Below are 23,993 nucleotides of genomic sequence, written 5' to 3'. Positions count from 1 at the left end.
TATTGGGGCAGATGAGTCCGAGATTGACCACGACCTCACGGTAGCCACTACTTACATGCGTGCATACATACATATCCAGCACCCCTGATGCGTCAACCTATTGGCCAAACATCGCATTGACGTCTTATACGTTTATAGAATACGAGCCACATCTAGCTCGAGCTGTATGACGAATCAGCACGTTCTAGATAGGCCTCCTCAGTCCCAGTGAGAGCAGAATCGCGAGCTGACTGTAAATCTGCAGCCCCCGGGAGGTAAGCTTACGGCCCCCAAGCCCCAGCAAGCTTGCAAAGCTGCCGCGGAATCACATCCCCGTGACTAGGGGAGGGGGCGCGGAGGTGTGGGGTCCAACGGCAACCGCGGGACCAACCGGCTCCCATCGTATACAACGCAACGACACACACACACGTATCGATTCAGCATCCCAACCACTCCTACTGGGTTTCAATATCTTCATCATCCTCCACCTTGATAGGGAGGTATCAAGGCATCAGGGGTCTCTGCAGTTATTGGAGTGCCGCTCACTCATCGCTCCTGCCATATTCGGAGTCCGGCATGACAAGCGCCAGTGTCGAGAGAGTGCCAACACTCGATCAGGGGCGCACAGCGTAACAAGCCACCCAATAAACCGAAGTAAGCGAATCACGGCCACCATAGGAGAAGATAGCAAGTGAGTACTTGTTTACCTCACCATCGGCGGTATCCTGCGGCGGGCTCAGGCAGGCGTCCTTACTTCTGTGTACTAGCAGAGCCGAGACATCTCGCCTCTAGTAGTGTATCAGACACGCACACAGAGACAGGGAAAAAAGGCCGTTTTGGCTGTTGTGGCTTGTTTGTCACATTGGAACTATTTCCTTCTTTGATTTCTTCGTGCCTGCTTGCTTGCAACCCAGAAACGTGGGAAAGTGAGCGTCGGACGATGCGAGTAGCCGCCGTGTCACTTTCCACAACCGGCTGCACGTCGTCCAAGACCATGTCTTGGGCCTGGCACCGGGGGCGTCGGTGGCAGGCAGGCACGAGAGTGAAAGGATGGATTCCACGACATGCTCCCTTTCCGGGAGCATTCCCGTGTGGCTAGATCTCATCTCTGCCTGGAAGGGGGCCAGATGTATGTAGTGGCCCCCATCCTAGGATTCCTGGGGTATGTAGACTCGGCTGGCTGCCTCGAGTTGCCCTCACTGCCCTCGCCACGTCCTGCCGCATTGGTTTTGGTTTTGGGGGGTTGGGTTTCCCTTTGGGGAATCCTCACGCCGGTACGTGTGTAGGACGAGCTCGGCGATTGCAGGTGAAAACTTCCTTGGTGATACCCCCTTCCTCCATCTGTCTCCCCTTGCTTCATTTCAGGACTACCTGCAGCATGCAGCAGGCAAGATCCTACGATCGGTAGCACACATGGTCACGATGGCTATCGCACATCAGGGGAAGATCCGAAATTGGAGGCTTTTCTCTTCCTTTACTTTTTTTCCATCCCTCGACTGGAACTGCATACAAGCACTACATAGGCGTCAGAACGCAGGCAGCGCAGGTACTCACCCACAATGAGAATGACCATTCATTGTGAGGACCCTTTAGCCCTCCGCGCGATTGGCTACTGAGAGGAGATATGGTGAAACACCGTGGGCGACACCTGTCAAGCTAGCATTTCCACGCATTACATCGAGGCCCCCATGAACCCACGTAGTAGTGCGTAGCTCACACGTGTGCATCGACCATGTTTCTTCTTCCTCGCGAGCAACGTACGGCGTCCACCGAAGCGTCCACCACCCCGGCATGAAATCTGACAAATCGTATATATAGATAGGCCGTTGTTGCGACATCGCAATGTTTCTACGCTCTGCAGTCCCGATCGATCACAAATATGTCAAGTCGTGAACTGGAGAGCACCCTGTTATATAGGCGTAGTGGGTGCTTCTTGGCTTTCTGGGCTGGGATCTCGTTTCTCCCCCAGCGCAAGCATATTTTCATGATTGCGCTAATGTAGTAGAGGTACTTGATTATCGTTGACGCTCCTGGAATTCGAAGCTCCAGGTACGAGAAGCAGCAGCCGGCCTGCCAGGGACCCAGGGACTGCTACAGCTGGGATTCTATATTACATACCTTGCCCTCCGCACCTAACAGCCGCCGCCCACGAGATCGTAACCTAGTTGCAGTCAGCCCGAGCGGCTGATCGGGGAGCGAGTGGACCTGCCAGCCAGCCAGCCTGTGACGGGCGGTTCACACCCTTTTTGTGATATCTCAACTGTTACCGCTACTTTGTCGATGGTGGCGCACACATAGCAAGGAGATCCCGGCCATCCGGCGACAATGGTTTGAAGCCACACCACCGGGCGAAAGCCAATGATGGATTGCGTGGCTTGGTGCGCGGCGCGCCCATGTACGTCCGTATGCTCACGACCTAGACTTGGGACGCCAGATAAGGTTTGGCCGGTTCACCCAAAAATGCTATCAGATCAGACGACGACCCAAACGGCTGGGCGTTGCTGTCGCGTCTCCCGCGCGCATCTTTTCTCTCTTCTCGCTCTCTATATCGCACCCTCCGCCTACCTTCATCTCATGTGTAATTCCTCTGGTAGATCAGACGTGTCAACTATCACATCTCACCGAGAGCCATCGATGGGTTCTATGCAGCATCGCATCACGGGAAGGAACTGACTGTGGATCCGCGGCGCAGTGCTGCATCTGCTTGCTTCTTTCGAACTTGTGTCACCGCAGAGATCACTAATCTCGAGGGCGCAAGAACAAATCGCAAAAGTAGCTGACAACCCTCACTATACGTCCCAAGACCCAAAGTCTTAGGTCCCTGTTTTCTCGGAGTTGTATAGGAAGGGCAACTATCGAGTATAGTATCTGCATGTGCATATGACCGACCATTCCACGAATAATACGCCCCGGGCAGCCAGACCGTTTGTCGACGGGGCATGTACACTTTTCCATCCAGGACGACAGTCGGCCATGTACGGAAGGGGATAATGAGAAGAACTCGGATTATCCGTATTTCTTCCTGTATATCGCGCTGGCCGGTTGGTGGTCGACTGACTACCTAACCAATCATGCCGCATAGGAAACGGCATGACGTTGCCAAATCCTGGGTATGAATCCTATGGATCTTCCGTTCCCGCTTGCCGTCCATCCATCAGCAGTCAAATCACCAACCTTACTTGATGCATCGGCTTGTAGGATGGGATTGGCGCAGGGCCCCCAACGCCCTAAGCCTGCGAGATATCAAGCTCCATACCAAGATTTGCATTTGGCCGAAAAGCGGCGGATAACATAGTACTTGGGGTACTGGGATACCAAGATACATACATACTACCTCCAGATGTATTGAAGCCCTGTCTGCCTGTAGGACGAAATTAGAACATTAAGAACAGGCCAGAGAGCTGGGCGCAATGGTGAAAAGAAAAAGCCAAGAAAGAGGCGAAAATAAGACAATTCAATGTCAGATCGTGTGTTTGTTTGTCTGTCCCGATCGTCTCCCCACAGTCGCTGGACAGAGAAAAAGGAAAGTCCGTACTCTACTCACAATCCACATGTACAACCATTGAGAATAGGTAGACATTCATGAGTTCCCCCGAGAGACTGACTGGAGAATTCGACCAGGATATTGTCCCGGAACGTGTGAAGCACATGTTCCGGTCAAAATACATAATGGTATCCCTAGCATCACTCGACTCATCATTGTACGGTTACATGTTCGTTCGGTTCGATTAGATTCGACTGTGCGATGCCTGTCACAATAAGTACATGTGTATATGTTAAGGCAAGGTAAGGCAGGCATGTATGTATAGTAGGTAGGTAATGTAATAGTAATACCTACCTAGTGATATGCACCCGAACATAGGCCAAAGGTATGCTATACCTGGAGTGGAGTGGAGGGGACGGGCAGTGGGCACGGGCACAGGAGCTACCCTACAGTATGATCCGACCTACAATCCCATCCAACACATCACATCCAATAAACCAGATCAGACTAGCTAATCTCACTACATGCATTCATTCACACGGAAAGAGATGGGATGGGATGGGATGGGGAGACTCGGCACTTGCAGTAATTCCCTCGTGCAGATACACTCTCAGTACCCGTTGCTGTTTGCTGAAAAGGGACAGGCAGGCAGACAGGCCGGCATACAGGCGTGGGGGGTAAAAAGCCCATCACTCGGCGGAATTTGCAAGATCAGACGTGGTTGTTGTCGTCTTCGTTGGTTCCTAAAGTCTGACAACGCTGACAAGTAAGCTGAGATCATTTTCCAAGTCGAGCATCTTTCTTATGCTGCTTCCGGAACCTGCCTGCTTCGGTAAATCAAGATGGGAAATATGGGCGAGAGCAACTCTGCCTGCGGTCCTACCCCGGCTGAGGTTGCCTATATGCAGATTTCGCCTCGGCTGGTAAAATAGCCTCAGTAGGCAACTTTGGCAGCATAGGTACATACGTACTAGCAACGTCGTCTATCTCACTGGGATCGCTTCGTGGCTTGGAACCTGCGCAAACGTGCTTGTTGATAACCAAATGCGTAGATCTTCAACACTAACCAGCTGCCCATGCTTGTGCTTGTACGACACCAACAGGATACTAGATTCGCTGGAAATCAATACTGCCGGGAATATATGCATGGAGTCTGGTGTAATCCCATCAATGACGTTCCAGAGGCTATATTCCGCCTGGGCACTGCCAAGAGGCTGGCTGGTTGGTTGGTTAATCAAAGTACATGCACCAAAGAGCCGTACATAAGACGGGGAGAGAAGAAAGCCCAAAATATGCATCTGCCTGCCTAAGGTATGCAGAATATGAACGACTAGGTATGCCGACCTACCTAGGACACGAGTACTTTTCATGTTCTATTAACCATCAAATGGATTTGGAGTTGTGTACATGTAGGGACACTGTAACGCTGCATACCTACCTTTCCGGCTCAATCGACCGACGTTGCAGTGACAAGGACAACAGCAAATCTCTGTTAAACGCGACGCAGCATCGCACGGCACAGTGGAGTCTGTCAGTAACCGCGTGGGCGCCAAGCACCAAGCAGGTACACGCGGACAATTTGACGAGATAGCACCCACAAGTAACAACATGTGCTCATGGTCACAGACACACACAGTCAGCTTGGCCGGTCGTGTGTCGTCTCTATCATGTCCTGTCTAGTCTAGCTGCTCAAGCCGCCCATGCTTCGGTAATGACTCTGACGGGTGCAAGGTTGGTCTTCGCCGAGTAGGTAGCATTGTCGGGCGCGCAGAGGGCCGCGGATCATGTACACACCCGCCGGTCGTCAAGATGAGTGGAACAGTCTGGTCTCAGCAAACCTATCCGTCGCTCCCCGACCCTCCCCCCACTGCTGCCCAGAATACAGACCTCCCTTAAGATGGAGCAGACAAGGCTAATAAACAACTGGCCAGAATCGCTTGATCCACCGCACTGACTCGAGCCGTTACCTGAAAGCTGGAGCACGGGCTCATGGTCTAATGCACTGTCTCGGTGAATGAATGAGTGAGTGATTGCATCGAGTCCGAGTAGTGATAATCAGGGAAGGGCAACATAGAGAGACACAGAGAGAGAGAGAGAAAGAGGGCAAAGATGGTAGGCCTTGTCGCCCGTACAACGTAGCATCGTCGCGATGTACTGAACTGGGCAGGACAGACATGTCGATGCAAACAATCCGAGGTGGGCAGACAGACGGATCGTCGCTGGCGTTTCCCCAGTAGGGGACGGGCGAGATCCCTATCCCGGTTACTCTCGCTTGCCCTAAAGGAATAGGATGCCGAACTGGAACTAATTGTTGATGCCCGTACCATGGTACCCTCCCGCAAAAAGTCCAGTCTGGTTGTCTGGTATCTGGCTAACCTAGCTGGTTGCATCAATTGGGCCAGCCAGACCGTCTGCCCATAAAAATACGTATCTGCTCCACCAAGCGACAGCAAGCCCATCAATGGATGTACTTCACTACGAGTAGGTACGACAAGATGCTTCTTGCAGTCCCGGTAGCCCAACGAGCGTACCTAGCGCTAGACACCCTCCAGGCCAAGATACACAATACAGCCAAGTGGCACATGGCAGCACTCGATTCTCACGTGGCTCGCGGGAAGATCCCACTTGGGTCCCGGGCCAAATCGTTTGCAAGTTGGGTTGGCAGGTCATGTATCGTACAGTATCCCTTCTTCGGCTGGCCACTTCAACGCACTGTCTCCTCGTGCTCTCTCATTCTTTCATCGCAAACTCAGCAATCGGGTCAGCCGCCAGTCATTTTAAGCAATATGTAATATGTATACGCATCCCCACAGGAATGATCCCGTTGTTGCTGTAAGCATACCTACCTACCAATAGGCATCATACCATCCCATGAATAAATTGTCAGGCTACTGCACTTACTATGATGACATACGCGGCTTCAACCACATGGTTTGGTCTCGGAAGGACGCAAGCTATGGACGAACCTTCCTACCGAGCGGTCGCTCCGTAGGCCCAGACTGGCTGTCAATGCACGCGGTTTGAGGTGAAAGGGGAGGGGAATAAGAAAAACCTTCTTTTTTGGTATGGTCGGCCAACAGAAAAACAAATAGACGGACTCACCCGCCCCGTTAGAGGTTGCGGGTTTTGTTCATGCACGCTTAAGATCTGGAGTCGTCTACCCCAAAACCAAAAGAGAGAAGAGCCCAGTCGAGCCGGGGAACATGAGCCGGCAACAAGACCTGCTCCTGCAGTCCCTATTACACTTATTTAGTGAAGAGTCGAGAAGGTAAAATTCTCGGCTTATTACCTGCAGTGCTTACATGTGTGCGAGGCACTGCTAGTTACTTGCCTACCTCCTGCCGAACGTCGTCTCGTACACAGGTTGAACCAATATTTTTATAATACTCGCTGTATCAAAGGAGTGATGGGTCTCTCAGCCATATACCCCAGACAATACAGCCGCACCGGGGCTGTGCTCGGGGACAGCGACTCCTTCCTCCTTGTTGCCTCACGAACACCTACCTACTTCCCCCACCAAATGCGAGATGTGAGACCTTGGGGCTCAGCAAAAGCCTAGGGGCCGGGAAAGGAAGGTTATTTGCTTTGTATGACATGACCCATGCCAGGACCATCAAGTCCTGGGCCCCTCGGGTTTTGCGCAGCTTGTTCACTAGGTAGGCACCGAAAGCGAGACATAATAGTCATGGACCAGCTGGTACTGGTGCGTGATGCGATGAGATGCCCGGCCAGAAATTGACACGGAAATCAAGTGATATCCTACAGCGTACAGTAAGTAAGTATGTATCAATGCATTGCCCTTGGTCCGCGTCCTTGCTTCATTCGATGCGCCTGTCATGTCATGTCAGCGCAGTAGACGGGACTCAGATGGCCGTCACCCACGTGTGCACTACCACGTACAACGGTACTTGCCTATTTACTATGAATACATAGGCCATCTCGCCAGGTCCGTTAGGTCATGTGGATGGGCTTGGATATCACCAGATAATAGCCTACCTGGCAGTTGAAACAGACAGGTTCGCGGGAGCAGCTGAGTTGGTTGCTTTTATCATCCAGTAATTCATGATATGGCTGGATGGCCAGCCAGCTATCCAAAGGCAATGTTTCCCCCCCTTCTCTGTTCTCTTTTGTTTTTCTGTCGAAGAGGGTTTCAGATGCTGCCCGGGTCGAGCCTTGAACGCTTCCAACCCACTCCTTGAACTCTGACCTAATACGTTAAGTACTTTGTGTTCAAGGTGCGTCTGGATGTACTGGACCACAACCAGCAATAGCAGCGGGAGACAGAACATGAAGACAGAAAGCAGTAAGCAGCACACACTGTATCGTATTCCCAGATTCTACCTTCCCTATCTACATACTTACACGGGGGAAAAACAACCACTGCCCTTCCCACTACTATTTGTGGTACACACCATCACCGACCTTATTAGCTACTGGGAAGCTAAGAACAAAACTACATAGTAGAGGACAGTACAGACAGTGTTGTGCAAGGGGGGAGGGGGGGGGGGGCTATAAATTATGTACATGCAGCTGTAGTGTGGCCTGTAGTGGTGGTGGTGGTGACAAGGGTGGGTCTCCGCACACGCGTGCGCAAAGTTAACGGACAGGGGCTGCTCGTGGGAATCTCGGGCTAAGAGTCGAGTCGAGAAAGTACTTGCGTCGCCACGAGGGAAAAACGAACAACATTAAGCAAGATGGCGCCTCGTTCATGTTCACCCGCAACACTGCATGCCTGAAGTACCCGCCCTTTCTGTACGTACAACCAGGTTGATTGGATGCATTAGGCTGCGCTAGATGGAAATCCTTGGCTCGGCAGACCACCCTATCCACTAGCCAGGTAGCTTTTCGGTCCATTTGTTTAAATTGACCCTGAAGCCATGCGACGGCCGGCTTCCTTCGCTGCTCGTCTACACGTACCCAATGAGGCATGTTACCTGTGATATTGACACTGGCCATATATTGATCTGCTCTGCGGTAAGCTCAGCACAAGACCAGCACAATCCCGCACTTTCTGAATGCATGTGGCTGTCCGCCGTCAGCAAGTACTTTCTTCCTCTCGCACGATAGATACTTCGTTCGACAGACAGCAAGTAACAAGCGGTTGTACATACTGAAGATAGAAGGATGAACCTTTGAATAAGTGTGTACAGGAACAGGGCTACCTAACATACCCTGTCAACGACTGACATCCGTTCCGCCCACCCCAATTCGCGCTCTTTTTCTGGGGGGTGTTCAAACATACAGTAGGCCTAGCTTCCCTTCGCAGGTCATCCTCGCCTCGGTTTAGACGACGGATTCCTTGCTAAAGACCCCGTCACTTTCTCACTCCCTCCCTCGCTCATTTTCTGATCTGATCTGGGATCCCCCGCCCTACCCTTCCGCTCCCTCAAGTATTGTCCAAAGTACCAGGTAAATCGGGGCGCACAGAATTGGCATTAGGCGCTCTGCTATCCTCAACCTCTTTTAACGTTGCTGCCCCCCCCCCCCGTCCCCATTTCACGACTGGGTTTCCGAGTGTAACTTGCTGTTTGTGTACCCTCCCGTCGTCGAACACAGTCAGTTCCATAATAAGTTGCCAGACTTGAAGAACGGCCGTCTTCACAGAATACTGCGGCTACCACCATATCCTTTATTATTCTTCTTGTTTCTTCTACATCCATCGGTCGAGGTTGTCATCCCGTTGCGCCTGCAGAGCACATGGAACCTGGGAGGAGACTGCATCCAATGTCAAGCAGCATCGCAGTCTAATTCTTGCTCTCTGCCTCGATCGGGTCATGCGAAAGCGCCGCCGACTGGAAGCACGTACTACCACCAAATCATACTTTGCGTGGCGCTGAAGTATTTCTGCCGAATCCTGCACCCGCCCATTCGGTTTCTACTTTGCCTTGTTATCCCGAGAGAGTGCCGGAACTTTTGGCTTTCTTGTCGACGACATGGCCAACGAGCAGCAAAGGCCCGCGTCTCAGAAGCTGCCCGCGGGGCTGGCAGGCGTTCTGAACCCGGAGGAGAACCGCGACTCTGCATATTTCTCATGCACAGATGCCTCGAGCAAGCGTATGTACAAATCATTGGGGTGATGGGGGCGCATGCATTGTATGCAACCGTATTTCTTACACTAGATTTAGACACGTCCACTGCCTCGGGAGTGGGAATCAATGTTCTAAGTCCCTCATCAACATCCACGGGCTATCACTCGACCGAAAAGACCCCTTCTCCGACCACCACGAATACGGTGCCCCAACCATTGCACTCGCCTGTTAGCAGCATGAGCATCACCTCGATGGTCTCGCCCACAACGCCAGGCAGCGCAAGCTTCACCCGGCCTCAATCGCTCGAGGTGAACCCGAATGGCGCATCGCTTCTTTTGAACGGAGCCCCCGACTCGCGCCGAGAAAGTGTCGACAGTAGGATCAACCAAGGATTCGGGGATATGAAACTTGGCAACTCGCCCTATGCCAGCCACAACCAGTCAACTACCTCGATACAAGGGAGCTTGGCACAGCAGCGCAACCCTCGGGCAGGCCTAGAGAATCTATCGATGCACCGAATTTCCAACGGCTACCAGCCGAGCGCCGACCGCAACCCCCCCGAGGCTCACCCCAAGATCCGGACGGCACCAGCCATTACTGGGCCTGCGACAAGCAACATTGCAAGAGCGGCCGAGCCTACCAAAGGCCAGGCTTGGGCCTTCCCCGAGGAAGAGATCCAGCGGATGCCCTCGTTAACCAACCTTCACGACTCCAGGCGCAGCAGCATTGCAGAATCCATTGCTAGCAGTCAATTCACTACCGAATCACGGCTACCCCCCGGACAACGACGCTTAGAGGATGGGATTGGTAACGACTTCCAGCAGCGATTGTCGACCGCATCGACCGATTTCCCCGCGGTACACCACCACTCTCTCCAGCACAAACAGCTATCAGACCTCCAGAGCGAGGAATCCAGTCCGCATTCTGGCGCTCAGCCGTACAGTCGTACACCAGAGTTACGCGTCAGCCACAAGCTTGCGGAGCGTAAGCGTCGCACCGAAATGAAAGAGCTGTTTGAACAGCTTAGGGATCTGATGCCCCAAGAGCGTGGATCCAAGGCTTCCAAATGGGAGATTTTAACCAAAGGTATGTATTTGTGCCCGGGAACTCGTGTCTTTGCAGGTGGTTAACATACATTCAGCCATCGCGGAGCACCAGCGACAACAAGACCACTTGAAACAGTTGACGGCCCATTACCAAAATTATGCCCAAGAATCCGAACTATTACGCCGGGAAGTAGAGCGTCTGCAACACGAGAATGGGCAACTACGGGCAGCGAACGGACAGGGCGGGCCAGCTCCAGCAAGTCACACTGTGCCGCCACAACCGCCTCCTGCCGACCCCTATGCACAGCAAGCGCAGTATGCGGCTTCGCGGCCAGAATTACCACCTTTGCGCACGCTTGGCACCACCATGCCCAACGGACCAGACTCTATGACCGGAGTCCAGTATGAAGGACAGCGACCAAACGGGTTCCGACCCGAGCCTGCTCGCTTCTAAACGACCAAGGCTCGCTTTCTGTCTACCATATTTGTTCTATTCACTTGTTTTGATACCTTGCGGCGATCACATCGGCCCAATCTCCAAGTAACGACACTATGTTACTTCCTTTATTCTTACATTTCCATCGGTGCATTTAGCACACCATAAAAAGGGCTGGGGCAGAATTTCAAAGAATTGAAATAGAATCGCATCTCAGATCGGGACGGGTTGCGGTTGGTTTGATTTGATTAGCGGTAATGGAAGTGGGCTATCCGGAGCGACGGGATTTGTTACAATTTTACAATCGTACAGGAGTCGGGGAAACTGCATATCAAGGCCCTCCAATACCGGATCTGGGCGGCGCCGTGACGCCGTGACGGCGCACCGTGAGGGCCGGACTGCTCGCGAGTGCTCGGTCTTGTCTAGGATTGGGCCGTGAGTTAACCATCATCTGATGAAGCAAGAACTTTTGCCAGCATACAAGGCTTTGGGCAGTGGGCGAATGAGATGGCTTGGGCTCAGCAGGGCAGCCAAGACTCGGTGAAAGATCTCGTTTCGGGCAGTGTGTGTATCTGCGTGTAACTATGTGTATATACCCACCATGTTTGGGCCGAGGTCATTCGAAAACCCTATGGCTACTGCGAGCCCTTCTTGTTTTGTTTTTTTCTGCGGAACGGGGGCAGAGGAAATTAACCCGGGGCGTGTATATAGTTGTGGTGTTGTCATGGGGACATCTAGATGGTAGAACTGTTGCTGGTACTCCTTAGGAAGGTGTCAGCAAAGGATAGGGCTGTGTACGGGAAGCCGCATTGCCTATAGTATGCGTCATTGCAGATGTATATTGCGTGCGAAAAGGATGAAGCCAAAGCCATCAACTATTACACTCATATCTCTCTCGGCCGCCAATTCTCTGATCGTGAGCTAGGCGCATACGACTGCCTGAGGTGAAGCACTGCTGAATGCTGATTATGTATGCTATTTGTGATGGGTGCTACCGAGAACAGCAAATCCTCTATGTACGGACTAGGGGTTGCGGCAGCACCTATTACGAGACATGACATCAAATAGGTCTGCCTCGAACACAAGAGTCTTGAGAAGACATGAGCCCATTGGCATTGATTGATACCCACCTGCTTGACTGCACGAGTTATTGTGGGAATCCTGACTTGGGCTGAGTGCAATCGCATAGGTGCATGCATAAGTACTTATGCATTTAACCCAGTTGAAGATTTCATTCTGCTATCGTTTCGGGCTAATTGCTTGTCAACTGAATTTTTTTTCTTCCAATCAACACCACTCACTGTTCTCATTATCAACTTTTTGCCAGTGTTTCCCACGGCCAACCTCCAGATTCCCATTCCGTCTCTTCCAGTCTCTCAAGATGTAAGATATTCCCTAAGCCTGCACAATGCACCTCACTGCTAATTAACCGTCAATTCTGGCAGGCATGCTGTTCGTCGCGCAGCTTTCAGAGCTGCCAGCTCTTCCTCGCTGGCAGCAGCCAACACCTCGAGGCTGCAACTCAGCTCTCTGGCCATGCAAGCCAGCAGAGCCTCGTTCCGGCCCGCTATCGCACCCATGACCCGCTACTTCTCGCAGTCTGTGCGCATGGCCGAGGATGAGAAGGCCATTGTCGATGAGGCTACCAAACTTGATCAGCTTGAGCAGGCGAGCGCGGAGCAGAAGCATCCCGCCTCTGCGTTTGGCAACGCTATCTACATCAGCAACATGACTTGGGATGCTGGCGAGAACCACCTGCGCGAGGGTTTCGCCAAATTCGGCGAAATTCAAGATATCAAGATCAGCCGCGACCAGACCGGCAGGAGCAGAGGGTATGTTCTACCGGCCATCTGTGCGCATGTATAGCAGAATTGTGTTACTGACTACAAGTTCCCCATCAGTTTTGGCTTCGTTACTTTCGCCAATCGCGAAGCTGCCGAGAAGGCCGTTGAGGAGACCAACCAGTCCTTCTGGCACGGCCGCCGTATTCGTGTCGAGCACCGGAAATCCCCCGACGATGCTAAGGCGAGAACTGGTATCACCAGGCCTGCCCGCCAATTGGGCCCTACCCGGTCGCTGTACATTGGCAATATCCCCTACGAGACTTCGGATGCTGACCTGAACAAACTGTTTGCCGATCTCGACAACGTGGTTGATGTCCGCGTTGCCGTCGACCGTAACACGGGCTGGCCGCGTGGCTTCGCCCATGCCGACTTCACTGATGTTGAGAGCGCCACTAAGGCTCATGAAAAGGTCTCCCAGATGGAACTGGGTGGCCGAAGCCTGCGTGTTGACTTCTCCGAGATTCGTGAGAACTCTAGCCGCAGAAGAGACTAGGTTTCTCGCGTGTCGGGGATGGTGTTGACGCGGCGGGCTTGAGAACGAGGATGTCCTTGAGGAGCCTGTGCCTCATTTTACGAAGCCAGATGAAGATGGATTCGGTCGTGAAAGGTCCCTCAAGATGGACCGGTTCAGGATGCGAACCCCTAGGGCTCATGTATAGCCTGTATGTGTAACAACAAATAGCCCCGTGTGTACAATACGATAGATGATAATCCAGGAGCGCCAGCAAAGCTACCCTACGAATCAAATGCATCATGTCCTCCCTCCATCTGCTCCCCGTCCTGCATTGTAGATGAATATACTGGTGTTGATTTCTCCCGTTAAATCGGTTGTCAGAGGGTCTGGGGAAGTTGATGGAAGGGCCTGTAGGTTCAGCAGTCGGGTAACCGACAATCTCCCTCGGCAGGTCCCTAGCAACCCCACCTACCTAGGTAAGAGTACCTAAAGTCATCGCATCGCATCGGCAAATCAAAGTGCGGGCGACAGCTGGAATCCAACATCTGATTCTCCATCTACTCGTTGTTCTTTGTTGTAACTTTTTCATCTTCATCATCATCATCTTCTGCTTCTTCTCCCTCTCCCTCCAACACCGCCGCACTCGACCTTTCCCTCACCTAAAAGTCTTTTTATTCTACTGCATAGCACCATCCTTTTAATTCCATCTTCCCATCGTCCCCCACACCTGCTACGTCGCCACAATTTCACCATGTCCTTCCTCGGAGGCGGAGCCGAATGCTCGACCGCGGGCAACCCGCTCAGCCAATTCGCAAAACATACCCAGGACGACAAGAGCTTGCAGCGCGACAGGCTCGTCAATGGCGGGCCTCAAGGGAGCATGGGCGGCTTTCGAGCACGCCCAACCATGCGCCCCAAGACGAGGTTGGGCGATTCCATGCAACGCAGAGTGAGCCATCATGGTCCGCTGACAAACCACCTAGATGATGAACGGCTTTCTACAACAGAACGGCCGACTGCCCGACATGCCCCTCGAGGGCATGAACCAGATTCGCTTGGACCATCTGTCGCAGGGCGTCCACCTGAGAGCCAACTCCACGTCGCCGTCATGGGCCAACGAGTTTCAACAAAACCCCCAAGCTGCCATGGAGTCGGCCTTCAAGGTGCCGCAGGGCACCAAGTTCGGTCCCGAAGATTACACAAAGTTCCAGCATATGATGCAGCAAGTGAACTCGTCGAGATCGAGCCCTATGCCACAGTCCATGGGGGGCTACCAGCGGCCCATGGGCATGGGTGGCATGGGCATGATGGGTGGCATGGGTACGGCATACGGCATGCAGGGCGCGTACGGGCCACAGTTCCAACAGCCCCAACCCCAGCATGCCATGCAAGATGCAAAAGGAAAGGGGAAGATGGTCGAACTCAACGACAACCAGTGGGAGGAGCAGTTTGCGCAAATCGCCCTCGAGGATCAGCGGGCGAGGGAGGAAGAGGAGCAGAACAAGGGCATCGAGGCCGAGCTCAACCAGATGGATGAACGGATATTAGAGTCCGAAACCAACGAGTTTGGAGACTTTGAGTCCATATGGAGGGGCATCGAGGCCGAGAAGGCCCAGGCCAAGCAAAACCTTGATGAAGATGAGTGGGTTAGCAAGTTCAACGAAGAGGACTGGCAAAGGAACTTCGCCAATGGTTGGGGTGACAGCAGCAGGCTCGTGGGCGACCCGCAGGTTGAGAGTTATCTCTTTGAGGAAGACAACCTCTTCAAAGACATGTCGAATCCCTTCGACGAGGGCATGCGCATAATGGACGAGGGTGGCAATCTATCCTTGGCTGCTTTGGCGTTCGAGGCCGCCGCTCAGAAAAACCCAACCCACGTTGAGGCCTGGGTCCAGCTGGGTACTGCACAGGCGCAGAACGAGAAGGAAACCGCAGCCATTCGTGCTCTCGAGCAAGCTAAGAAGCTTGACCCGAATAACCTGGCGGCCCTCATGACCTTGGCGGTTTCGTACACGAACGAAGGCTTCGACAGTACGGCCTACCGAACGCTCGAGCGTTGGCTATCCGTCAAATACCCTTCCATTATCTCGCCAGCCGACCTGTCACAGGCAACCGATCTCGGGTTTACGGACCGCCAAATTCTCCACGACAAGATTACCAAACTATTCATCAAGGCAGCCAATCTGAGTCCTGGTGGCGAGCGTATGGATCCCGATGTTCAGGTCGGATTGGGTGTCCTGTTCTACGGGGCCGAGGAGTACGCCAAAGCCGTTGACTGCTTCAGCGCCGCCCTCGCCTCGGCTGAGCAAGGCGCTTCGAACCAGCGCTCGCAGGTCCACCTGCTCTGGAACCGACTCGGTGCTACGCTGGCGAACTCGGGCAAGAGCGAGGACGCCATTGCCGCCTACGAGAAGGCGCTCACGTTGCGACCCAACTTTGTGCGTGCCCGCTACAACCTAGGGGTTAGCTGCATCAACATGGGCTGCCACGAGGAGGCCGCCGGCCATCTGCTGGCCGCTCTGGAGATGCACAAGAGCGTCGAGAAGGAAGGGCGCGAGAAAGCCCGGGAGATCCTGGGAGGCGGCGTCTCGGACTCACAGCTCGATGCCATGACAACCCAGAACCGGTCCACCAACCTCTACGATACTCTGCGCCGTGTCTTTTCGCAGATGAACCGCCGCGATCTGGCCGAGAAGGTCGTCGCCGGTATGGATCCGTCTGTCTTCCGCGGGGATATCGACTTCTAGGAAGGCTCGTCTGGCAATCGCCCTGCAGCTTCTGCGTGGAAGAACGAATTGATGAAGTATACCGAGAGAAGAAAAACGTTGCCATGAGGTGATACGGTTATATGATATGAGTGATAGTATAAGGGAGCTTGCTTTTCGAAGACAGATTGGCCCGGCTTGGTTTTAGGGGGAACCCTATAGAGGTTAAACTTGAGCAAAGTGCAGCATTGAACAGGCGTTCAGTTCACTCATTGTAGTATTCATTATCACGTATCCCTGGAAATAAGACGTTCTCGCTGTTAAAATTAATGGGGATTACAAAGTTGTCCGATATGCGACCCCTGCGTTGGATATTTTCCCTGAATCGGAGACGGAAAGGGGTCAGTGAGAATGCAAACACAGCAATGATACGATGTCGTGTACCACCGTGTGCACTGATAAAACTCATGGCACAGTCCACAATTAGAAGACATAAATCATCATGCCATCCATATGCTGTTGATTGATGTGATCGACATGGCAGGCAACCAGTCACTGGAGCTATTACTACATGTACTTTTCCTCCGTTCCCGCTTTCCCCTCCTATCTCGTCCGTCATCCGATGACGACGACAGCAGCAACGGCAACAACGCTTGGGGTATCATAGAATCCCTTTTTTGGTTTGCTTGTCTCTCTTCTTGCACCACACCACGCACAAGACGAGAATGTAGCATATATATGCCTCGGCGATGCCATCAACCGAGGCCATCCATTCTTGTTTCATTCGTACTTCGTTTGTACACGAAATGTTCAACATATGCTTCAGCGAAAAGCAAAAGCCATGGTTTGGAGGGAGCTACTCTTGGGATGATGATATCACACCGCAAAGAAGTAGTTGTTGGCGGAAATCATAATATGGGAAGTGTGTTTATAGACTCCCTCATTTGACTCCGATAAAGCCGATTCCATTTCGCGCATTGCCCACGGCCTTCTTCAGTGCCTGTTCCTCGACGTCGGTCCACTTGACACTAAGCTCGTCCCATTTCATGCCAGGTGTGTTGTACTCTCGCTTGAACTGGCTGTGCATCGTCTGTAACCGGCTCATCTCGCGGGGATCGCCGCTGCCACTGAAGACAAAGAAGGCGGTACAAGGTGGCAGACTGTCGTAGATCTGCTTGATGCGAGCGGTGAGGCGTTGTAGAGAGTCGGCCAGGGACGATGCTTCGTCATCGGATGAAGATGCTGCTGTGGGCAGCGCGAAGAAGCTGCTGGAAGCGGTTCCGTCGGCTGCGGAGGCCCTATTCGTATTCCACCAGCCTTGTTGTGCTTCTAGTTCGCGGAAGCGGGCAAACACAAATTCGGTGCCGCCGGAGGGGATTTCTTCCGCCACTGGATCGCCTTGCACGGCGCGGAGGACACCGGCGACCACCTCTTCGTCCGAATTGCACCCGATACGAAACGTTGCGGCAGCTCCCGCGCCCTTCATCGGGTCACCCCAGTCTACCATGGTCGATGACTTGCCCGATTTCACGCCGCCCAAGGCATTCGCGCCACCGTTGGCTTTGTAGTTGGTGCCAGATCGGTTGAGGCGGCGGAACAAGTTTTCGCCCTGATGATCGTGATTGCCCCAAGCTTTGCCCTTTTCACACTTCTGCTTCACCAGGTCAAGGCAGGCTTTGGCATCCTCGGCTGAGTCATGGCCGGCCGCGCCGCCTTTCTGGATCTCCCGCTTAAGGAAACGCTGGCACAAGAACTTGAGGCTATTCTTCAAGGGGGGTCCTCGGTTGTGGGGGTAGAGGAGTGAGGTATCCACGATGTAGGGGTGGGTGATTTGTAAGGCCTTGAGATCGGACTCGAGGGAGTGACCGACGAGAATCGTCCGGGGGTGCAAGATATCCAGTAGCTTATTTTGTATGTCTTGCAGAGTTGTGGTGACTGGATCAATCATCTCCTTGGTGATACCAGAGAACCTCGTAACGTAGTCGACGATGGGCTTGGCAGGCTTAACAAGCTCGTCCATAACAACGTTTCCGCTCCAATCCACAAGACTTATTCTGGTAAGGGAAAACTCTTTCTCCCCAGTCATGCACATTTCACAGTCTAAAGCGATCACTTCGCGACCGGCCGTAATAGACCCTTGCTGAATTTCCGACTCGGGAACATCGCCTTCTGACAGATCCTGAACACGAGTATGAACCCAGCCTTCCTGGTCTAGGTACTCTTTCCGGCGCTCCTCGTCATCGATAAGTGCCGGGTGTAGAGTATAACCGTTAGGCACAAAATCCTCCGGCATGGCCAGAAACTCGGTGATTCTGGTTCTGTCGTCTTTCCAATTGCTCGGTTCCTTGGCAGGTTGCACACCCTTCTTCGCCTTCTCCTCAGGAGTTTTCTCTATCGGCGCGGTGAGCATTGTGCCCAGAGGGGAGCGCAAGGCGCCGTACTTCTCGTTCCCGGGCGTCTTCAAAGGCCAAAGATGTTCAAACATGTCAGCAAAGGGCTGTAGTATCTCTGGAAGCTCGTCCTTCTTTAGCAAGCGCGGATAGTAGTCGTCAGGGGAGGTAATAGCACGAGGCCTGTCGTCGGAACCATCCGCGTCCTTGTCGTTGTACGTAGCAAAGTCCACATTCCGTCTGAACATGGCTTCCTCGAGGCCGGGCACCATGAGAGTGACTATCTTGCGAAACTGGGGTCGCTGGAAGACAGATACCCATTGGGGGGCCACGCCATCGGCGAAGATGTAGAGAACCAAGTTGCGCAGCTGCTCGAGGGAAACTTTGGCTTGCAGCTTGGCGTTGTAGTTGAACTTGATGGATGGGTAGTTATTGGAGTCGGCTCTCGGGATCTTCTTGGCTTTCTTGGAAGGCCGGCTTTTCTTCTGCACCACCTGCCATCCTTCGTTGTCGCCGTCGACGCTTTCATCATGTGGCTTAGCACGCTTGAGGCCGTTTGATTCGGGCATGGAAGTGGCGGTCGCGGTCTGGGGCTTCAGCTCGGCCTCGACGGTGCCGGACAAGGTAGCGGACGAGATATCGGCACGTGCGACACTGCCGTTGACGACAGCAGCATCGGGATTGTTTGCGACAGCCTCCTGCACGATCGCAAGAGCGTTCGCAATATCCTCGGCCGCAGTTGTGGCGTCCATGGTGGGCACTGGGCGTGTGCCGCAAGATAATCGGCGGCAAAGGGGCGCGCGACGAGGATGCGATGGTCGGAATGGGTTTGCAGGACGACGTACATACAAAAAAAGGTGATGGAGTTTTGCGGTCCAGGCAAAGAATTATTGGACCAGATCCCAGAACAGGGGTCATCTTTAGGGACTAGGTACCTGCCTAGGTCGAGCCTAGCAGCCGAGAGTTGCACACATTTCTGGAGGGTGGGCACTGGAGAGAGCGCTAAAAAACAGCCGCGTCCTGCTAACTTACAGCAGATCTTCGCCTATCACTATCACTGTGGGTCTCCTTAGGTACTTTTACTTACATAAGAGCAAGAACATCAATGATCGATATGGATGCTATTCTCACTCAATGGTCACGACGCGACCAAGTGTCGGCTGCTACTCGCATTGGCTACGTCTGACCATTCCCTTAATCCGATAATGCATCCGGCCAGGGTACCTAAAGTCGAAAAACTGATGGACTTGGTTCCGGTAGAACGTCCGAAGAAGGAAGCCGGCATCTTGCTTATAACCTCGTGGTATGATGTATGTGAGAGGGTAAGTACTTGCGTATTTTACTCACGTTGGTCAATGGACTTAACTTGTGGCAATGGCATCAAATGGGAACCGAATTACCTTGCTCTAGACAGAAGTTCTGATAAACCATTGCATACTTTAAGCCACTAGGGATTTTCATGGCACCCTACTCGAACAACTCTCACAAGTCCCTCACGCATGGCTTTGGTTATCACTCGTCGTCTTCCTTTCCCAATCACTTGTGACTCAAGAAGGAAAACCCCATCCCTTGGGAACTCGCATCATGGAACCTGTCACCCTGAACTGCAAGAACTGCGAGGCGGCCATCGGGTCAACTGTAAACGCATGGGTACAGATAGGCAAAACATACTTCAGCCCTGTTTTCTTCCCAGGCTCGGATTTCGACGTTATTGCTGTTGGTTCTATTCGAACGGGGGAATCATCGACGCTGGTTGATCAATGGTATGAGCTGCTACTCTTAGAGCAACTGTATCCTAGCTGACGCCAACATATATAGTCATCTCTAAGACGTTGCCTGTCGTCAATGCAAAACTGTTCTTGGTCTTAGGTGCCTGGGTACACCTGTGAACCATGTGCTACAAAAGTGCCCCTTGGACTCTAGCAAAATTGTACTTGATATCCCTCGTCGGGGTTTATTGCTTCTGTCTGCTCATCAGCTAATGCGTGTTAGTGACCAGTTGATGTTACGTCTCGCATTCATCGGCATATATGCTGCAGGTATAGACGGCCAGGTGCAACTGAATGTCCAGAGAACACTGAAATTGAAGGAGACCGCCCAGAAGAACCACATGCCCAATGATCATCCATGGAGCTTCAAAGGACCTTACCAGGGAAACTACACCAGTGATGATGGCATGAGCGCAGGCCAGGACAGCTGGGGTGCCCTACGCACCGACGTGGATGCTCAGGAGAGAGATATCCAGATGCTCGATATCGTTGGACGCCAGCTTGTTTCCAATTGCAACGAGGCCGTGGTGCGCCTTGAATGTGACATAAAGTCACTGAGGACCAATTTCGACACTCTTCGAAAAGACCTGGACAGCCACAAATCGGAGCTCTATGGGGTGTTGACTGATCTCTCTTTCCTGAGAGATGCAGTCAAAAAGAATCAGCAGTCTCCTGGCGATATCTGGGGCGTCACAGCACTGCGGGAGCAGATATCTATTATAGAGGTCAAACTTCTGGGCACACAGCAGGAGTTCTCGAAACGCTCAAGTTCCGCCGAAGAAAACTTCGCTCGGGGGATGGACAGCGTCAGGGGCGAACTGGCCCAATTCCAGGAGGAGCTCCACGATCTCAAAAGGCAGCTGGGAGACCAGAGAAGCCTCTCAGGAGAACACCCTTGTAGATGACAGCTACGCTAAAGAAGTCCACCTCTTACGAATGGAAGTCGCCCAGTTGCGGGATGCCACAGCTCGAGACCATGCGAAAGGCCGAGCCTTGCACTACTGTGCATTATCTCGCGAAGAACTTGACATTCTCACCAACAACATTACCAAGTTCGGCAACCGGGTCGGCCAGGTCGAGACATTACAGATGGAATCGCAATTGCTCAAGAGCAGGGTACAGCGCTTGGAGGCAAATACGACCTCTGCCAACAGGGCTAGCCCGTGAGGGTACGCGGCGGACTTAAGAATACGAGCTTGAAGAGAAGATCACCCAACAGATTGGAGGGAATGGTAAAGTCATAGGTTGCGTCAAGAGCATCCTCAAGTAAGATATCGGTACTACGAGCCCTCTCAAGCATTCACAGATATCGGGATTCGCTAAGCACTACAGAACAAAGTTAATGCGCCTTGGTGGTCATGGAAAACATCCTGGCTCAAAGTAAAATTCATGTTGTGTTTAATCCTGCCATATAATAGATTGTGAGCACTATGAACACTACCAAGGTGTCGGTCGAATTTCACTAGTTTCATCTTACGCTGGAAAATGCCATCGTTTTGTATTCCGAAGTAAAGAACAACTAGGCTAGTTCCTCCTCACAGGAGACCGCTGGTCACCAAACTCTGCGTCCATGATGTCCAAAGCAAGACTGGCAAGCTCTTGGACTGGCTTCAGTACAGCGTGTCTGAAGAATAGCTCTGCCTCGAGATCCTGCCCATCCTTTACCCAAAGACTCAGCATTTTCTTCTCATCGTTGCGGCCGGGAAGCGTCTCCACATCCTTTAGCACCTCGATGGCTTCTTGGTAGGGCTGCCATTCCTCCGAGTGTGCCTTGGGTCCCCACCAGGCACCCATCATCAGGGCTGCCTGCGCCACTGTAATCGAGTCGGTGGCCTCAAAGACTTGCTTGAGTCTAGTCTCCATAGGTTCATTGATGCTGCCCTGGGAGGCGCTCGTTGCGTAGCCTTGACCCGTGTTGCTGATCAGTTTCCCCTACGGCAAGCAGCCCTTTCACCCGGAAAGGATGGAAAGGCATGGGATACTGGAAGGGGTCACAGTTCAAAGCCAGAAAGCAGGAGATGGCCAGGGAGTGCGAGAATTTCCCAAGCTCTGTAGAGTATATACTGGCCTCGGAGAGCACTCGGGGCAGCGGCTCGATGGCGTAGAGCTTGGCTTTGCGGAGCGGCTCGCATTTCTCCCACCGGTTGCCCAAAAGCTTCGAGCGCTTGGCAAAGTCCATATCTGTCAGGGGCTGGGAGCATTCCAAGAATATTTCATCCACTATGCGCTGCAGTGCTCCATCCGACCTGATCGATCCGCTGATCGGGGGGTTACGGAAGATGTTCAAGTCAGGCGTCAGACTGAGGCGGTTGAGGTCCAGGTGAGAATAGGCCTGGCAGACCTCATATACATCTAAATCATCCTTGCACCGAGGACAGCTACACTGGAAGTGGTAGCGCTCTTTCAGCGACCTTTGTCGGTGGCTGCGGTGCAGTTCGCAGGCTGGAACACGTATGGTCAACGTAAGCGATGTAGATAGGCATAAGTACTCCAGGCGACTGACCAATATAGGAGATTGTGACTTCCTCGCCCTTTTGAATGGATCGATACGCCCGAAGTACGGCTCTGCGTCCGATGAACTGCACAAATCCACTCGGCGTACATGAATGGTTCACCATAGCCAGACCCGGGTGCATATACAGGCCAGTCTGTCCAGCATCAGGGTCGAGACGGCTGAATGAGTTGACTTGCAGCTGCCGCCAGACAAGAGCCGGTTAGCAAAAAGGTCAAACCGTTGATCACTCCCATAAAACCCGACAGTCCACGTACGTACGTACCTTGCACGCCGCTTCTAGGGCATTCGCGATGTTGTGAGGGTTGGCTTCACGCCCGAGATAATGCACAGCGCCCATAGCTTGCAGTTCCAGATCTCGCCACGACGGTGCCTCCAGCCGCTCCGGCTCGCCGCCGCTGCCAGATTGCCGGCGAAAATCGTCCACGTGGCTCTCCAGCCCCAGCCCCGTCGACGACTCCAGCTTCTCGGCGAGGAGCAGCATCTGCACCAACGCGCGCACAGGCGTCGGGAGCGGCCGGCCCGCGGCCGCCGCGGTCTGGACGCGCCGGAACACCTTGCATTCCTCCTTGTGCACGCGGGCCCAGTCGGCCTTCTGGCAGGCGACGCTGCAGTAGGCGACGGCTTTGCAGCCGGTGCAGAGCCGGGGCTGCGTGCCGGAGGACGGCAGGAGACAGGAGTTGCAGACCAGTGCTTGGGTGGGGGCGTCGGGAATCGCTATGCAGGGCTCCGCGAAGTAAGCGATCGCGTCGCCCGGCTTAAAGGGCTGGGCGGCTCGGAGGTGACGGCCGCCGGGGATGACGGCGTGCCGTGAAGGGTTAGGGTGGATGGGATGGTGGGCATGGTGGTCGGCGATGGTGAGGGGCAATAGCGTGGGGTGATGAATGTGCAGAACCCGGGACCCTTGGTTATGCCTCGGTGTCCTGTTTCTCAGATAATGGCGTGCAGGCTATTTACTTAGCCCGAGTTTTATAAATAGTCGACGCTGATAGATGGAAGAAAGCAGTATGGAGAGTTAACCAGTAGGTGCAATTTTATGCCCCGCCTGTTTTCTGGGAGAACCATGGACCGAACGACCGGGTCGAAGCCTCGGATTCTGATATATGACATCGATCAACATCCATGCAGCATGGGAAGCAAATATAGATAGAATGCACATCTCATGTTCGAAAGGGTTGCATTACCAGCGTTTAACCACGATCTAGATCTAGCAGGACTCAATATGAGAGAATGCCTGTCTTCGTTGTATCAACATCGCTGGCTGGCTTGGTCTGATCTGTGCCATCCGTATAAGTATACTTCATTATAGTGACCTAATCACCCTAGTATATCTTCCTTCCTCATT

The 23,993-nt window shown here is 53.1% G+C and overlaps 6 protein-coding genes across 6 annotated transcripts; 4 read left to right on the top strand and 2 right to left on the bottom strand.

Annotated features, from left to right (window-relative positions):
- Positions 1-9,396: 9,396 nt before the first annotated feature.
- On the top strand, positions 9,397-10,992 carry PG994_011549 (uncharacterized protein; the record flags this gene model as incomplete). Its single annotated transcript, XM_066862958.1, has 3 exons — positions 9,397-9,517; positions 9,589-10,578; positions 10,634-10,992. 3 exons carry the CDS (start codon positions 9,397-9,399, stop codon positions 10,990-10,992), a joined length of 1,470 nt encoding a protein of 489 aa, XP_066712068.1.
- A 1,518-nt stretch (positions 10,993-12,510) lies between these two features.
- Positions 12,511-13,311, top strand: PG994_011548 (uncharacterized protein; the record flags this gene model as incomplete). Its single annotated transcript, XM_066862957.1, has 2 exons — positions 12,511-12,806; positions 12,876-13,311. 2 exons carry the CDS (start codon positions 12,511-12,513, stop codon positions 13,309-13,311), a joined length of 732 nt encoding a protein of 243 aa, XP_066712067.1.
- Positions 13,312-14,023: 712 nt separating this feature from the next.
- PG994_011547 (uncharacterized protein) lies at positions 14,024-16,019 on the top strand (the record flags this gene model as incomplete). The annotated part of the gene is made up of 2 exons (XM_066862956.1): positions 14,024-14,221; positions 14,256-16,019. 2 exons carry the CDS (start codon positions 14,024-14,026, stop codon positions 16,017-16,019), a joined length of 1,962 nt encoding a protein of 653 aa, XP_066712066.1.
- Positions 16,020-16,917: 898 nt separating this feature from the next.
- Positions 16,918-19,119, bottom strand: PG994_011546 (uncharacterized protein; the record flags this gene model as incomplete). Its single annotated transcript, XM_066862955.1, has 1 exon — positions 16,918-19,119. One exon carries the CDS (start codon positions 19,117-19,119, stop codon positions 16,918-16,920), a length of 2,202 nt encoding a protein of 733 aa, XP_066712065.1.
- An 832-nt stretch (positions 19,120-19,951) lies between these two features.
- Positions 19,952-21,303, top strand: PG994_011545 (uncharacterized protein; the record flags this gene model as incomplete). The annotated part of the gene is made up of 3 exons (XM_066862954.1): positions 19,952-20,130; positions 20,360-21,033; positions 21,080-21,303. 3 exons carry the CDS (start codon positions 19,952-19,954, stop codon positions 21,301-21,303), a joined length of 1,077 nt encoding a protein of 358 aa, XP_066712064.1.
- A 357-nt stretch (positions 21,304-21,660) lies between these two features.
- Positions 21,661-23,812, bottom strand: PG994_011544 (uncharacterized protein; the record flags this gene model as incomplete). Its single annotated transcript, XM_066862953.1, has 5 exons — positions 21,661-22,017; positions 22,091-22,578; positions 22,640-22,829; positions 22,914-23,551; positions 23,806-23,812. 5 exons carry the CDS (start codon positions 23,810-23,812, stop codon positions 21,661-21,663), a joined length of 1,680 nt encoding a protein of 559 aa, XP_066712063.1.
- Positions 23,813-23,993: the final 181 nt, after the last annotated feature.

The sequence above is a fragment of the Apiospora phragmitis genome (assembly GCF_038363925.1).
Source record: "Apiospora phragmitis strain CBS 135458 chromosome Unknown utg000010l:1.0-9815664.0:1.0-9183399.0, whole genome shotgun sequence".
In the NCBI taxonomy this organism is placed as follows: domain Eukaryota; kingdom Fungi; phylum Ascomycota; class Sordariomycetes; order Amphisphaeriales; family Apiosporaceae; genus Apiospora; species Apiospora phragmitis.
The sequence above is the reverse complement of the archived record's forward strand: the minus strand, read 5'-3'. Positions and strand labels throughout refer to the sequence as shown.